Source organism: Macrobrachium rosenbergii, chromosome 42 (assembly GCF_040412425.1).
Source record: "Macrobrachium rosenbergii isolate ZJJX-2024 chromosome 42, ASM4041242v1, whole genome shotgun sequence".
Taxonomy (NCBI): Eukaryota; Metazoa; Arthropoda; class Malacostraca; order Decapoda; family Palaemonidae; genus Macrobrachium; species Macrobrachium rosenbergii.
In genome coordinates, this window is record NC_089782.1 from 45,648,822 (window position 1) to 45,666,321 (window position 17,500).

Below are 17,500 nucleotides of genomic sequence, written 5' to 3' on the forward strand. Positions count from 1 at the left end.
TAATAGGTTGCCGTGAAGACTAAATTCTCTGTACAAGCTTCCAGGTAAGATAATTACGCCAGAATGGGTGAAATTGCTTGAGATATACTCTTAGAAACAATGAACGATTATTTCTCTCTGGATCCAAGAGAAGACGACATCCAAATTACTTCCACCCAAAAAGAGAGAAAGAAAGAAAGAACACCAACTTAACGGAGGTCTTCACTTCTCGACTCCCCTTTCTCTCCTTATTAGAGATTCCAGCAAAGACGACGGCAGACCAGAACACTTCTTCAGCAACAGCTTTGTGACTCATCTTCCTTTTCCGTTAAGAGCATAAGAGAAACCTTCAAGAGCTTCCACTGCCAAGGAAGGTCGCGGCTTAGGCTTTCAGGTGCAATCTCGGGAGAGGTCGGAAATCCGTTCAATGACTCTCATCCCAAATAAAACAAGTAAAAAATGCGCCGGAGCTTCTTCGGCGCAATCGAGTTTTCTCTACAGCATGTAATCGAGGCCGTCGAAAATACATCGATCTTTCGGTGGTCTCGGTACAATGCTGTTATGAGCAGCGGCCCAGAAGCTTGAACCACGGCCCGGTGGTGGCCTGTCCTATACTATATCGTTGCCAGACGCACGATCATGGCTAACCTTAACCTTAAATATAATAAAAAAACTACTGAGGCTAGAGGGCTCCAATTTGGTATATTTGATGATTGGAGGGTGGATGATCAACATACCAACTTGCAGCCGTCTAGCCTCAGTAGTTTTAAGATCTGAGGGCGAACAGAAAAAGTGCGGACGGACAGAGAACTAAAAATTGAAAAAAAAAAAAAAAAAATAGGAAGTGGAGAAGGGGTTCATAATCAAGTTTGTATAACTGCTGCATCCTAAAAGAGCATAAAAACAAAAACAAACAAAAGCCTATATATAAAACTAAAATCTCTCAGGCAGAGCTACGGTTCCCATCAAAAACTAAGCTAGATTCGGCTGGCGAACCGCAATAATACATCTATGTTATCAATTAATGAGGAATTACTAAAGAAAAGGAAGCAAACACAAATTATATATGTATATATATATATTTATATATATATATATATATATATATATATATATATATATATATATATATATATATATATAATGCACTTTTTGTCAGTAATATAGAACTTTATATACAGTTCATATATATGCATATACATTATGCGTCTAGACGAACGAATGCTCATGTCCATAATCGTTAAAGAAATGTTGATATCTTCCTCTCCTATTCTTATTTTCAACATTAATTTCTGAACCCTTTCAACTTACATACATATTAAAAGCTTAAATGGAACTCTAGATGGGCTTCGGTTTTAACGTCTGGGTTACCTTAATGACCTCCTTTAAAGGACATAATAATTGTTCTTCAGACTTATAGTAATCAATAGTCCATCCTGAATAAAACAAATCGTGAAAGTCGACATAATATAGACACGTGTTTTATATACATTATATACATACATACATACATATATATATATATATATATATATATATATATATATATATATATATATATATATATATATATATATATATATATATATAAATGTATGTGTATATATACACACATGCATCTATATAATGTATTATATATATTATATAAATATATATTTGTATGTGTATGTGTATATATATATGTATATATATATATAATATATATATATATATATATATATATATATATATATATATATATATATATATATAAATATATAATGAATGATACTTGAAATACGCTAATGAAAAGATGGTCAAGGATGATCAGACCGAATCTTCGATACGTCCAGCATAGCCAAGATACTCTCGCTGTCCCTACTTATCTCCTCCTTCTTCTCTTCTTCTACTTCTTTTCTTCTTCTTCTTCATATCCCTCCATCTTTGCGGTAGGTCTCTCTCTCTCTCTCTCTCTCTCTCTCTCTCTCTCTCTCTCCTCAGCATTAAGATTCCATCCAGACTTCCTCGTTACTGTCGCTCCCCTCATTGGTAAAAAGACTACCTCACCCCCCTAACTCAATTACTATTCCCCCCTACCCCTCCTTTCTCCCTCCTTTCACCCCAAAAATCCTTCTCCCGCACTCAGTCACTCACTCACTCTTTATAGGCGTCTTGCCATATTCCCAGTTCCTTCAAAAAACTTTTTTTTTACCGCCATCTTAGTTTCTCTAGGTTGAGAATGGTTGCCAAAGTTCATTTCTTATAATAATGACACTTTCTTATAATAATGTCACTTTCTTATCATGGACTTATTGAATAACTGCGGCAATGATTTGGGTGAGCACATCCGGTAAATATTTATTGAAAAATATAACCTACCGCTGGTATCATTCAGGTCAAGCATCCACAAACGATTGTGTATCAGTCGGTGTAAATACTTACAGCACGTACGTACACAGGTGCCAATGGCATACGGGTGTGATTTTTACTAATATTGAAATTACACTTGGTCGTTATAATTTCCAAGCCTTATCAGGCTATCTTAGGTTAAAATATAGGGAAATCGGGGCCACAATACATATATTTATATGTAGAAACATACACACACATATATATATATATATGTGTGTGTGTGATTGTGTATGAGAGAGAGAGAGAGAGAGAGAGAGAGAGAGAGAGAGAGAGAGAGAGAGAGAGAGAGAGAGAGAGAATTTATTCTTTCCTTTTTCAATATATGTTCAGAAAGCAATCTCCACTTAACGCAAACCATACATCGAAAAGTATGAACTTCGACAATCATGCTTAACGTTATTTTCAGTAAAAAAAAAAAAAAATCAGCTTTCGTCACAGAACGAGATATATAACAGAAGATAATTTGATTTACTGTTATATCGGAGACACTTTGTCGACGATGTTGACCAAAACGCTACTGTATTCGATGGCAAATGTGACAACAAAACGAGTAGCAACTACAGAGCCTCAACAAATAAAAATATAAAGGGTGAGATGAAAGTGCTACAAACACATCCGTGCCATTGTAGCTATCATAAAACGTGTGTGAGAGTTTGTACGTGTGTGCCGTGTGTATTTGTGTACGCACGCGCGCCCCTGATGAAAGACGTAATTACTTATTGGGGAGTAAACTTACGACATAATCAAGTTACGGCGAGAGATATAGAGGGGCACAGCAAGGAGGGGTGAGGTTAAGAAAGGAGAGAGAGAGAGAGAGAGAGAGAGAGAGAGAGAGAGAGAGAGAGAGAGAGAGAGAGAGAGAGAGAGAGATATTTTGGTAACAATGATAATGGTACTAAGAGAAGGAACACGATTTGGATGTAATAATAACGGAGACAAAGGGACATAGCAGCGAAAAAGAAGGATCCTATAATCTGTGAATTTGAAATTAATGTAAGTACTTGGTCGTTATATCCTTGTATTACATATTCATAATATATATGATATAAGACTGTATTGCGTAAGAAAACTTAAAAGGTATTATGATTTCGTTTTATTGTATATACTCCATACATACACACAGATATATATATATTCATATATATATATATATATATATATAGACTGTATATATATAAGAAAACTTAATATATATATATATATATGATTATATATACATAATATTTTATATATATATATATATATATATATATATATATATATATATATATATATATATATATATATATATATATATATATATATATGTTTGTTTATGTATCTGTATGTATGTATTTGTGTACGTTGTGTAATCGGTAGCTTTCTTACCTAACAATCAAGAGGACTGAGAGTCAGCTCCTAAGCAAATACGGGAAGACGGACGTGTTCTGATCAAAACGGACCGAAGCAGTGGATTCAGTACCCAACAGTTAAAACAACTGTGGGGGTCGCATTTGAGGCTACAAAGGATATGAAAACAGAAAGGCAAGCACCATTTTTACAGCCAATCTTACTAAGTGGAAAATGGGTGCATCGGGAAAATATATACTAAGACAATGAAAGAAGTTAATATAATTCAGTGTAATGAACGATATAAAGAACAAAATCACGAGAGAGAGAGAGAGAGAGAGAGAGAGAGAGAGAGAGAGAGAGAGAGAGAGAGAATAAAATCAGAAAAACATCGCTTCTTGTTGATAAATGACAGTACTTTGTGGTCACTGATTAAATCACCGACTACATTGTTGTCGGATGTACGGAGCGGGCTGGCGTTGAAGTTTCAATTATGAATGATTGATATTGTGATATGATTTTTACCTCCCTCCCTCCTCCTCCTCCTCCTCCTCCCCACCCCCTCCTTTCCCCACACACACCCTACCGGCTTCCTGATACACATGCACATGCCATACGGTGTATGAACGTTATCATCCAGGATTTTTATTCTTTTATACCAAACTTTTTTTTTTAAATACGCTTTAGTGTTCCTCGTTTAGAGTCCGTTCACGTTTCTTTAGTCGTTTTGTACTTTGTTTTAAATTTTCTCTCTTTATTCTCTTCCCGCTCTTTTTCCTTTCGTAATTTTCTGTTTTATCCAATGTTTACCCGCTGTTTGGAAGTATTTCTCTTTCGTTAGTTTTCTGCTGTACATATCTTTTTAAGGTTATACGGTTCTAGTACGTATTCAGCTGCTTGTCTTATTAACTATAAAATAGAACATGTCTCTTGTAAGCATTAATGTCTGAAAAATGAGCAATTTGACGTAGTAAAATTCCCGCAAAGTATCTGTTTTTTTAGGTAAATTTTCAATCAAAGATTTACCGGCATCAAAGATGATTTGTCATAGCAACTCTATAAACAAATTACCTTTTCATTAATATCATATTACGATGAATGAATTTTTTTTTATTATAAATGGAGGTATATCGAGTGACATATCAAAGAAAATTTAGTTCTTCGTAATACGGTAAAAATAACATATTATTTATATATATGGGATTCCTATGATGAACTTTTCAGTACTGGCAAGTCCGTAAGTGAAAATACATCCCAATAATTTGAATATTAAGAATAGCATCTTTATATACACAAGGAGGAAACATACAGAGAAGGGCGGAGAATTCCACAGCCTAAAAGTGAACGGAATGAAGAGTTGATGAAACTCGGAGAACCTCGAGTTAGCAACAGTAGCTGTAGAATTTTGCTGCAAAGACAAACCTAACATACAGGGCTTTATAAGACTGGCATCAAAATGTCATGAAGAAAAGTTAACATTAGCCGTCAAAGAACATACTAGAAAATACAATGTCAGTTGGTCATGTATAAACACAGTTCTGTACACAGGTACACACTGAATCAAACAATCTTCCAAATTACATTACGCACACACACACACACACACACACACATATATATATATATATATATATATATATATATATATATATATATATATATATATATATATATACATATATATAAATGTATGTATGTATGTATGTATGTATGTATATCTATATATATATATATATATATATATATATATATATATATATATATATATATATATATATATATATATATATATATATATATTGTTCAGTATATATACATTATTTACTTAATTTTTTATTCTGCCAAATTAAACATTTAATAATTTTATATTGTACATTTTGAAACTTTTTTTGCACAAAACGGGCCGACGTTTGATATGCTTACATTTCCGTAATATATATGCACATATGGAAGTGTGTATACGTATGTTAAGGCAGGGACAACATTCAGATTGTTCTTAGGTTGACTACAACCTATGCTTCGACCCAAAAAAGCATGCGTTCGGATAACGGTTAGGCAAGGTGAATTACTCATCAGCTATATGCCATAATTTTTGTTAGGGTTTCATGGTACAATCAATTCGATATCTTGAGGCATAGTGAAAAATGGGTTATTTGGGCTTGTTATTTGAAAGTATGACAATCTCATATATATATATATCGTATATATATATACATGCTATATTTCTGTGAAACACTTTTCCATATTCATATATATATATATATATATATATATATATATATATATATATATATATATATATAATATACAAACATTTTTGTATATATATTTGTATTAAAATTTCTTTTCATAAGATTAATCTCTATGTTGTATCTCCCTAGTATACATATAATTTAAATAATTCCATATGTGGATATATGTTATAGAAATGTAACTGCATCAAACTTCGTAATCCGTTTTATGCAACAACAAAAATAATCTAAGCAAAACGTACTATATTAAAAAAAATAATGGTTTATCTGGCAGAATAAAAGATGAAGTAAATATTCGTAATATGCAGAGGCTGGACTTCCTAATTATTCACTGTCACTTCAAAAATAAGTTCCCTGCATATATCAACTGGCTACAATGCCCTTAACGGCACATTAATAATAATAATAATATTAATAATAATATGTGACTTGCTAAAATCATCACATATTCATGATTACCACAGAGAGAGAGAGAGAGAGAGAGAGAGAGAGAGAGAATGTGCTTATGGATTCTGGGAGCGACATCCTTTACCCCTCCTTATTTTGTCATCGATAAAATAGTGTTGCTTCCGCGCGGATGCAGTAGTAGCGCAGTCCCCTTTTTTTACGCTATTGTCTTGGTGACTCCTTGCGTAGATTGATGAGTGGGATTGTAGAAAACTTACGGGACATTAGACGCGCCTCTCAACGCGATACCATTAATACCGGAGCGTGATTTACCGCCTTCTATTCCCTATTAATACTTGCATCGCCATACTACTCCTGGCTGTGTGTCTACTCGAAACGGCATCGTTTGCCATGCTGATGATTTCATTTTTATATATTTTGCAAGTAGCATTTTTGGCGAGGTGTCAAATCAGCGAAAGAATTTCGGTAACCAGCAACTCTGGCGGCGAGATGAGCCGGCCCCCTATTGGCGGGAGGGACGGGTGGATCCATCATTTTGTCCCCAGTCTCGGCAACCCCCTCCAGTCACTTGCTGTCTGCTCTCCGTGAGTGATGGCCGGCCTATAACCACTCCAACCCAAAATTATTATTTTTTTCGTCTATTATGCCACAAATTTACTGCAGCGTCGTCGAGAGTTATGCGGCGAGAAGGGGGTTGAGATGCTTCGTACGAGGCGGTAATCTGAGTTTATGACCCACGCCCTCTCTGCTCGTAAAACATAATCCATTTGTTATTATTTCGTCTGTTACAACGCATGTAAATACCTTACATTATTAAGGTATTATATAACGTGTATTACAGACCTGTTTCCCATATTCTAAAATACGACAATACATCGATACATCAGTTATAATCTGCATCAAATTCATTACATAATTTTCTGCCAAATATGAAACGAGAGACATCTCCCTTTTCATGAATGTCTACGGGAGAGAATTGCCAGATTTCACTTACTCGATCTCTGCGCACATTGTAATATGGGATGCGGAGTAGGCGAACGATCGGTCTTTTCAAACTTCAGACTTTAATTAATTCAACGCCAATGTACTGGCTCTTTTTGATCATTTTTAATCGTAAGCTGCTTTAATTATGTTGAAATATTTATTGATAGTATATCAACGCCGTGGAAAATTACTTGATAATAAAGTTTTATATCGGCGGCTTTCATTACAAAATTGCAACAGCAAAATAACTTCTGACGCAAAAATCCTCCTCGAGTCTTACGCACAATTCATGCTATGGCCTTAAAAATACATTGATTCTTTGGAAGTAAGTAATATAAGATGATGAAAATATTCAACCTCTTCAAATCTAAAAATACTTTACTATACTATAAAAAAGGTAAACAAGGTTGGAATGAATAATAAATCTAAGTGTTTCCTCATACGGGAGAAACAAATACCAATTTCTCTCCACCATCAGCAGCCAAAATGAAAAAAGAAACTGACAGCCGTACTTACGACCTCTGCGACCTGCCTAGTCATAAGTCCTCTAGCAACTGAAATACCCGTACGAGTCATTTCGCGGCTCCGGCCATCAGTATGCCGGTCAGTTGTTGACCGGGCCATTGAAATGCAAGACTAGCCACGACGCTTGGCCACTAAAAAGCAAGTCAAGTCACGCCTCTTCGCCATTGAAATGCAAGTCCAGGATTAGAGAGGTAAAAGAATGAATCCCATCTACATGTAAATAGCAGCAGGCTGAACTGTGTACCTGTGCAGGTCGCAGTGACCACCCAGGGCATAAAATGTGCGGCGAAATCGCCACTGACGACGGCACCTGCGCAAAACGGGGTCATTATGGATCCCCCCCCCCTTTGAGCCCGTAGAAACAAAAGCGAAGCTTTTTCTACCGAAAGCTTAAAGCGGCCTGCGACGCAGAAGCCAATAAATCGGGCAACAACTACCAATTAAATGCGGACAAATCAAATTCATAATGGCGGCCCACTGTGGAAATGGACTCTACATCAATACTTAATAATCAGATACGGACTAATTAAAATTATATTGGAAAATATACGTACATGTACATCAAAGACAACCCTTGTGATGCCCAGATAATGAAAATAGGCTGAAATGCCGTTCACAGACATTACAACCCAATTATGTGTAATTTGGTGATAGTCCCGAAAAAAAATCATAATAATTAAACGGAGCCTAATATCGAGCATTAATTCATTATGAATCGTGCCAATGACTGCACAGCACCTAATCTGGGAAATAATTGGGTGTATGTATGAGATATATTTATTTGTTTATTTATTTATTTTCATGGTGGGCTGCGGCTTCACATCTATGTGAAATGGAAAAATGGTCCCTTCACAAAATTAGCGCAAAAATGCTCTCCGCTGCGAGTTAATTATAAAACCTAAATATTTTATGGTCTGTCTCGGTCCTCTGCTCCAACAGATGGATGGTGAACAGTGATCGTCCACTCCAACATTTTTTCCATCTGCATTCAATCTAAGTTGCGCTATGGGGACCTCGCAAAAATTTTATTATTCATCAAAACGAAAGTGAAATATGAACCCAGAGACACGGAAGATCAAAATTCGAACTAAGTTGAATGGAAAGTCAATCATCATCAACAAAAAGAATCAATGACAACCACAATAATTAATACATCAAAAATTACAATTTTTTAAATAAAATGATTCAAATTAGTAAAATTAGTAAAATCAGTAAAATGGGAACAAAATAAAATATTCAGCACTGCTTAAAAACTTGCATGAACTCGAAGACAAACAAAAATAAAAAGAAGTGAATAACCTAAAGGAACCATCGTTATTGTTATAACTACCTACTGATAGCAGTAGCAGTAGTGACGGTAATAATAATACTAGTAGTAGTAATAATTAATATTATCACTGTTATTATTATTATTATTATTATTATTATTATTATTATTATTATTATTATTATTATTATTATTATTATTATTATTATTATTATTATTATTATTATTATTATTATTATTATTATTATGACAAGGGAACGAACCAGTAGTTTACGAATTCGACGCGGCAGGGAAGAAGGGAGAAGTAAAAATAAAGAGAGAAAGAGGCGAAATCATCAAAGGTTTGAACTAACAACCATCACCTGCGACTATCCAAACCGCTTCCCCTAACCCAACCCCCTACACAGAGAAACCTATTCAGCCGCCACGTAAAATATAACACCCACATTTGGAAATTGAGTTACGCATAACCATTTCATATATAAAAGAGAGGAATCCGGTCGCAAATCGAGTTTTTCGAGGCAGACGCATGTTTTTCAAATCAAAGCGGCCACCAGAGCGGAAAACCCAACCTCGGGCATACAGACCCCCCCCCCAACTCCCTCAAACCCACCCAAAAAGCTCCCCAACACACATCCTCATCCTCCTCCTCCCCCATCACTCCTACTCTTTCTCCTCCCCTTTACTATCTCTCTACACTCCTACCTTTCACATATCCACCTCCCTTCATTTTCCCCTAACCAAAGTAAAAGGGGAAAAAAAGCATGATCGAAAAAAAGGATAATGATTTGAAAAATAAAGTAAGCCGTGTCCTCCCATTACACCATCAGAACCCATCTATCCACCCCTAAAAATCATTACCCCTTCCCCAGCCAGTTTTGAATCTTCCCTAGGCACTGCCAGAGCCGTATATAAAAAAAAAACAGGGGCGGAGGACCCCCCACCGCTACATTTCTTCTCCCGAAAACATATCCCCCATAACTTTCCCCCCTGTTCCATCCATCTATCTCTTTTCCATTACATTTCCACCTAACCCCTTCCTCACCCCCTCTCAAACACGGCAATCCCATCCCTTCCCTTCTCTCTCTCTCTCTCTCTCTCTCTCTCTCTCTCTCTCTCTCTCTCTCTCTCTCTCTCTCAAACCAAAAACACAGCAGCAGCAGCAGAAGCAGACCAACCCCCTCTCCCCTCCCCTCCCCTCCCCTCCCTGCGTTCTCCCTTTTCCCCTCAGGGCCAATCCTCCCCTCTTTCCAAACCCTGCCATCAAAGTGCATGGGGGGGAAGGGGGCGGGCGAGAAAATTAACAATCATGGCTTACAGACGTGGCCCCATACGCCTGATTTGACCGCGGAATTCGTTTTCAGAGTCATTTTTGTTGGGCTCTGATTCGTCGTATGCTCAGGGGAAAAATGTGTGCGAGAGAGAGAGAGAGAGAGAGAGAGAGAGAGAGAGAGAGAGAGAGAGAGAGAGAGAGAGAGAGAACCGATTCGATAACGTAGAAAGGGAAGCTGATAACTCAAAACTTTATGAAATAAAAAAAAGGTCGCTGAGATACAGTTAAGTACCTTGACAAAAAAATAATGGAAGATTGAACGGACTATACAAACTTTTATATATATATATATATATATATATATATATATATATATATATATATATATATATATATATATATATATATATATAGAAAGAGCTAAAAGGAAATGAAAGAAATCCGTACCTAGCGCTTTCTTGTATTTCAGATATATTTCTTTAAGGCACTGCACCCTGCAGAAGTTTATATTAACATACGAAGAGCCTTATATCCTTCTGAATTTTGTCGTACATTGCCCTACACATACACACACACACGTGAACACTCATATTATATATAGTATAGTATATATATATATATATATATATATATATATATATATATATATATATATATATATATATATATATATACACACACACACACTCCTGAGGTGACCGACGCCTGAGAACTTTTGACACTACAGGGAAACCATAACCTTCACAACAGCGACTCGTCTTAAAAAAATTACCACATCCAGTACTATAAAACAGCATGCTGTTAGTTTAGCAACGTAACAACTAATTTTTTTAATCTATGATATAGGTCTATTTAATAAATATACAGAAAAGAATAACAATTTTCGATTCAAAACGAAGGACCATGTCCCTGTGTTCTTACCATTGCTTCAAGTTTTCGATCGGTGACAATTACACTAGTCATTTAATCCAAATATTGGCTGAAGACCAATTATGTTGTAAATAAATACTTATCATTATAGGCGCATTCCGCAGCGTAGAACTTCATTATCATCAACGTTATAGGGAAAAGTAATTCATAGCGAATTAAAGGGTTACAATTGAAGAAATTATTAACTAAGCTTTTCCATCTCGGTATTTTCAAACATATATTCAGGTTTGTGTATACGTACACACACACATATACATACAGTATATATACACACATATATATATATATATATATATATATATATATATATATATATATATATATATATATATATATATATATATATATATATATATATATATATATATAATATGTATACAACGAGATTCTACCAAACCCGGTAAAGAAATGTACAAGGCAAGATGTCAAACATCGAAGCAGTACAAAGGGTACGGGGTAAAAACAAAATGATGGAAGACGAACGAAAACCGGATACACAACAGACCCTTCATCATCTCGCTACGCTGGTCAGCTATGAAGTGTTACACTCGACACCAAGTGGAAGCGGCGTCGCGCGATCTGAAGTGTTCGTCAAATGTCTTGAAATTCCCGCCTCACCACGCCCAGAAGTGTATGTGCTCCGGTCCCGCGATCCTTTCGAAACCGCTGAGGGATGCAGGATGCGCCTTTTCAATAACCTTGGAGAAATGTATCCTTTTTTTTATTTTCTCTTTCGACCCGACCTTTGTACAAACGCGATAATTGCGTGGGGATCATACGCCTCTTGTTCTCTGCTATAGAATTCGAAGATTTGGCCCTACTGCCGAAGTTCGTACATTATTTCTGACTGTGAAAGAGACCAAAGGTACAGGATAGTTTTCTTTATCTGTCGTTTCTCCCCGTCTTTTTCTCTTTTCTGGGGTAGTTTCTGTTCCCAGAAAAAAGCAACTTTGTGAAAACTGCACACAGTTTTTTTTTCTTTATGGAAAGCCACAATCACTATGATTATAATAATCGGGAGCAGCTAATGTCGTCTGCCTAACTGCACCGAAAAGTGTATTAACCGCCTCTAACTTCATCATTTGTCTCACCCAGGGGGAAGGGGTTGGTTGCAACACTCCTGCGCAACTACATACCATAGCCCTTCGAAAGGTACCGTGAAATTTTTTCTAGTAATAACAGTAAAAAAAAAATGCATGATTTTCTGTGTATATATAAAACTGAAACAAGAATTACCAACAGAGTTTCCCCCAAAACGAGAAACTTATGATTTACCCTACAGAGTTTAAGGCCACTTAAAACATTAATTCAATTACAAAGAAACAACCCTTAAGTAAGAAGAAATAAACACAGGAAAACTTTACAAAAAATACAGAACAGGCTCACACGACTGAAAATACTTGCCAATTACTAACTGTCTTGGAGTGAACGTGATGAGTAAGAGTTGGAAAAACTTAGTATTATATTTGGAACAAAACAAAACAAAAACAAAAACAAAAAATGCTTGCAAACACGGTATACCGATCTAATAAGCTAATATTTCAAGCCAAAATTTCGAAACATTAATGAAAAGTAAAAGGTCTTTAATGTGGTGAATGAATGCACTTACATGAGCAGGAAAATTCTTTACACATGAAACACAGAGCCCCTAATATCCTGTGCGAAAAACCTCCATCATTTCCAAAAGTACTCACACGAGTCCAAAACTTCAGGTAAAGGACAATAACATTTGCTAAATTATTAAAAACTACCCACCGCTTCCCTCCATGAACCAGTTATGAATAAAATATAAAAACTTAAGGTAAAACAACAAACACTTGACCTACAAGATCCAACAAAATCCGTCAAAAGAAAAAAGGTGAACAAAGGGCTAATAACAAAAGCTTTATCAGACAAGCCAGATAAAACTTAATTTCATTAGCTTCATCTTGAACCTGTATTAGGAAGGGAAGGGGGAAGAGTTTGGAAATTGGAAACAGGGGAAGGGGGGGAAGACTAGGGCTTGCTGGGGACAGGGTGGTGTGGGGGGTTGGGAGCAAACTCTCTTGTTTTCATCAAGTGTTTCGTAACACAATTATGGCGTAATGAATCGCCCCCTCCTTCTTTCTGAGCATTTTTTAGAAGAGAGGACGAAAAAAAGGACACGGGATAAAAAACATCCAAGTAATTAGTAGAATAACCCTGGTGTTATTTTCGTGAAAAACCGGAAAAAGGGACCTGAAAGAGAAAAAGTGTCAATATTCAAATTTATTATTTTCTAATATTTGAAAACAATGACACGAAAAATCTCCCATATATTCTCATATAGTTTTAAGCACACCTGCTCATGTGGACTCTGCGTCAATTATCTTAGGACTAAGGGAAATCAATAAACATCAAAGAAAAAGCACGAGGTGTCTCATAAGCCGTAGAAGAGCAGATCTCTGAGGCAGAAAAAACGAAAAGAAAGTCTCTCGATACCGACCGTTAAAAAAAAATTATATTTTTCAAGATGAGCTACTAAATTAATATATAAATTCACTAGTTAAGCAGACGGGTATACGAATGTTTGTACATGATTACACGGATTATGAACATCTCTAAGTGTACGAACTCAAACTTAGTTTGGTTTTGTGTGAGAAGTTTGCACTAAACCGATAGCGAAAAGGGATCGATTTCTAGGGCATGATAAGTTGCCAGTTTCCATGAACACGTTGAAAAACGCGGACGATGCCCAAAATATACAGAAATAAATGGTGAAGAAAAGAAATGAGAAATCAAACAGCAATATTAGAGTAGTATCTACAGAATATCAAAGGTGACATAACATTTTACAATAAAAACACTGTCTTCCCTTTTTCGGTCACGATTCGATTGTTTAAGCGAGTCCTCAAAATAACAGAAGACAAATCATGACCACAATATCTGTCGTCTTATTGTCATTTCTACATACATTGCTACTTGCTAATGTCCTGCGGTAAAGTTGCATTACGGTCTGTCTTTTCACGTTTCATCCATTCTCTTCAGTCTCTTTCCATCTGGCTGTCCAACTTCTCTGGCTTTACCTTGCTCTAATTTTTATCTTTGATTTAAGAAAAAATCGTATGGACAAAACTTATGCGATTCTAGAAATGTTACTCAATGGTCCCATTAAGTTACTTTAATAATAATAATAATAATAATAATAATAATAATAATAATAATAATAATAATAATAATAATAATAATATACAGTATTTGCAGAATGCCTTCTTTGAGACTTTCTTCATTGAAACGGCCACTATTTGAATAATAATAATAATAATAATAATAATAATAATAATAATAATAATAATAATAATAATAATAATAATAATAATAAATAATAATAATAATGAAATTTCACTTTTCTTCTAATTTTTCAAATTTCGAGATACCATTAAAACGAAGGCGAAGAGACTAAATAAACCGGAGGGGCACTAGAAAAATCGTAGAAGAAATCCACATAAGAGAGCAGATAACGTTAATGAAGAGATACTCTACAAAGATAAGAGAAAACTGAGTTGCTTGAGGATACAATAGCTACCCGCGTTCACTTGAAAACAACTTTATCTTAAATTTTGCCCAATCTTTTCTTCTTCATTAAAATCTTGAGGACCAAATTTCACATATATCATGTTAGGCCTTCAAACCGAATACGAATTTTGTAGTTACGTATGCAGGTGTTCTACACGAATTCTAGGTTTAAACATATCCACAAACTTACATCTATCTATACATTTGTCTATATATATATATATATATATATATATATATATATATATATATATATATATATACATACATATATATAGTATATATATATTTATACATATATATACAGTATATATATATTTATACATATATATATATATATTTATACATATATATACAGTATATATATATATATATATATATATATATATATATATATATATATATATATATATATACACAAATATATACACACATATATATATATATATATGAAAAAAAAAATATATATATATATATATATATATATATATATATATATATATATATATATATATATATATATATATGCCTGATTGTGTTTGTTCTTATCATGATAACGGAAACGCGCACGCTCAACTCATCATACAACGTGAGCCTTTTAATACCAGACAAAGGACCAACTCCCAGCAGCATCTGTGCACTTCAAAGATACAGATGAAAATCTGAATCGAATAAAAGGGAACAGAGATAAGAAGTCATACCCGGCGCAGTTTCCTCCAACAATTAGCACGTGGAAAGATAACAAATCACAGACATTATCGCGGAGCGGAAGAGCGCGTGAACCGTGATCGGATGGCGGTGGTATAAAGCCGTTGTGTCTATAACAATAACAGTCATAATCGGCCCTTATGACTTAACGAAAGCACTCGACGTGCAAAGTGGTCTCCACAGTTCCCCCTTCTATACATACATAAACACACACACACACACTCATAAACATGAAGCGGACACAATGGTAAGAGGGAGTGTGCCAGACAGCACGACAAATCTAGTCCCTTTAGTGTTGTAGATTTCAATCTCCCTCCCCCTTTGAATGCTCAAAAGTGTTCCGATGGTTCAATAGCTATTAGCAGGCGGTGATGACCCCAGTTACGAGGCAACTGCTTGATAGAACAAATAGGACCTTACGATAAGGGCGAATGAGTGCCAACGCTCGCGAGTTGTGTTTGAGGTTTATCGAGGTGGTTGTGCTTCTTTGATTCTCGAACGTGTTAGTGTGTTTGTCTCTTTCTTCACATCCAGGGCGGGAACGTAAGCACACAATAATAATTGTTTGTACGTATTTGCGTATGTGAGACTGTATGTGAGATTACAATACTATACATTGTTCATTTGGTTATGAATTAAATACATATACCCACGTCCATATATGAAGATTCATTATACAAAAACATTTTGTATCTACTGGCAAACTGCAGCCATTTGCTGAAGACACCTACTCACATAATCAATAGTTAACTTCTTGCCAGTGCAAGTGACATGACCCCACTACGTTATTCAAGAAAAGAAGTAAACAAAAAGATTCCACAAAGAAAATTTCGAAATAACGGACTTCGTTAATCAAATGTAAGAAATTTTTGGACACTCTCAACAAAATTCTTGAAAAAGTGTGCAATAAAAATGTGCCAATAATCGATTAAAATAAGATTAATTGTAACAGTGTAATGGTATTGTTAAAAACATATTGTATTGGTATATCCCTATTTCATATAAATAATGAACTCAAAATACCACATAAAAATGTAAAACAAATAATTTCTTCGCCCGTGAAACAGAAGAAAAGCCGAAGAAAATATAAAGGCTTTTATAAGGACTTCCAAATAAAAAAAAATGAACGCTCTCTCTCTCTCTTTTCTAAACAACTTAACGTAACACTTAAGTGGGGTGTTTTGAAAAAGGACCCCGAAAAAAACTTCCTCTTTCTCTCGTCTTTATAACCTGCCATCAAGGGCTTAACAACGTCCCTGCCTGCTCTCTCTCTCTCTCTCTCTCTCTCTCTGTCTCACACACACACACACATACGCACATACACACACACAGTATTGTCCGATCTTTGGATATCGGAGGTCCTCACAGATCGCTATCAGCTTAATTATCAATCATCCTATCTTAGAGATGCATATCTTCGCCATCTGCCCCTCCTTCGAATCTACTCGAGGAAGAGAGTAATTGTCCGAAGAAACGTTTATAAAACACACGATGGCTTAAAAGACTAGCTTAACGGTTTGAAAGCCAACGATTCGACGGAAAGCGTATACGGATTACAGGCATATCCACGCAGCAGAAGATTTATTTCATGGGCCCTTCTCTTATTCAAGCGTGCCGTTAGTTCCATGCAATTAAAACGGTTTTCGTTTTACTAATTAAATTTTAAACATTTTATATGAAGAAAACGTGTGGAAAATAATCACTGGCAAATAAAAAAAAACGAGAAACGACAACAGAAAAGTGGTTGAATTTATTGCCCGGATTCACAAGTATTTTTTGAAGCGATGATTTGTGAAAAGAAAGAAAAGACTAAACTTAGTAACTGAATTTACAAATCATCATTCAAAGCAAGAAATAAAGAGAAGAGAAAAATAATACCGGTAATAAACGTTTAATATAATTGGAATAAAAGTCGTTAAT

The 17,500-nt window shown here is 35.2% G+C and overlaps 1 protein-coding gene across 10 annotated transcripts in view; it reads left to right on the forward strand.

Annotated features, from left to right (window-relative positions):
- The window catches only part of LOC136828384 (paired box protein Pax-6-like), a 223,705-nt gene that overhangs the window by 160,479 nt on the left and 45,726 nt on the right, over nt 1-17,500 (forward strand). For 4 of the 10 annotated variants that reach the window (XM_067086381.1, XM_067086378.1, XM_067086380.1 and 1 more), the window contains one exon: nt 12,434-12,490. The exons of the other annotated variants lie outside the window; for them this stretch is intronic. In XM_067086381.1, the coding sequence (XP_066942482.1) occupies nt 12,434-12,490 (57 nt within the window). The remainder of the gene's footprint in view (nt 1-12,433; nt 12,491-17,500) is intronic. 10 annotated transcript variants of the gene reach the window in all.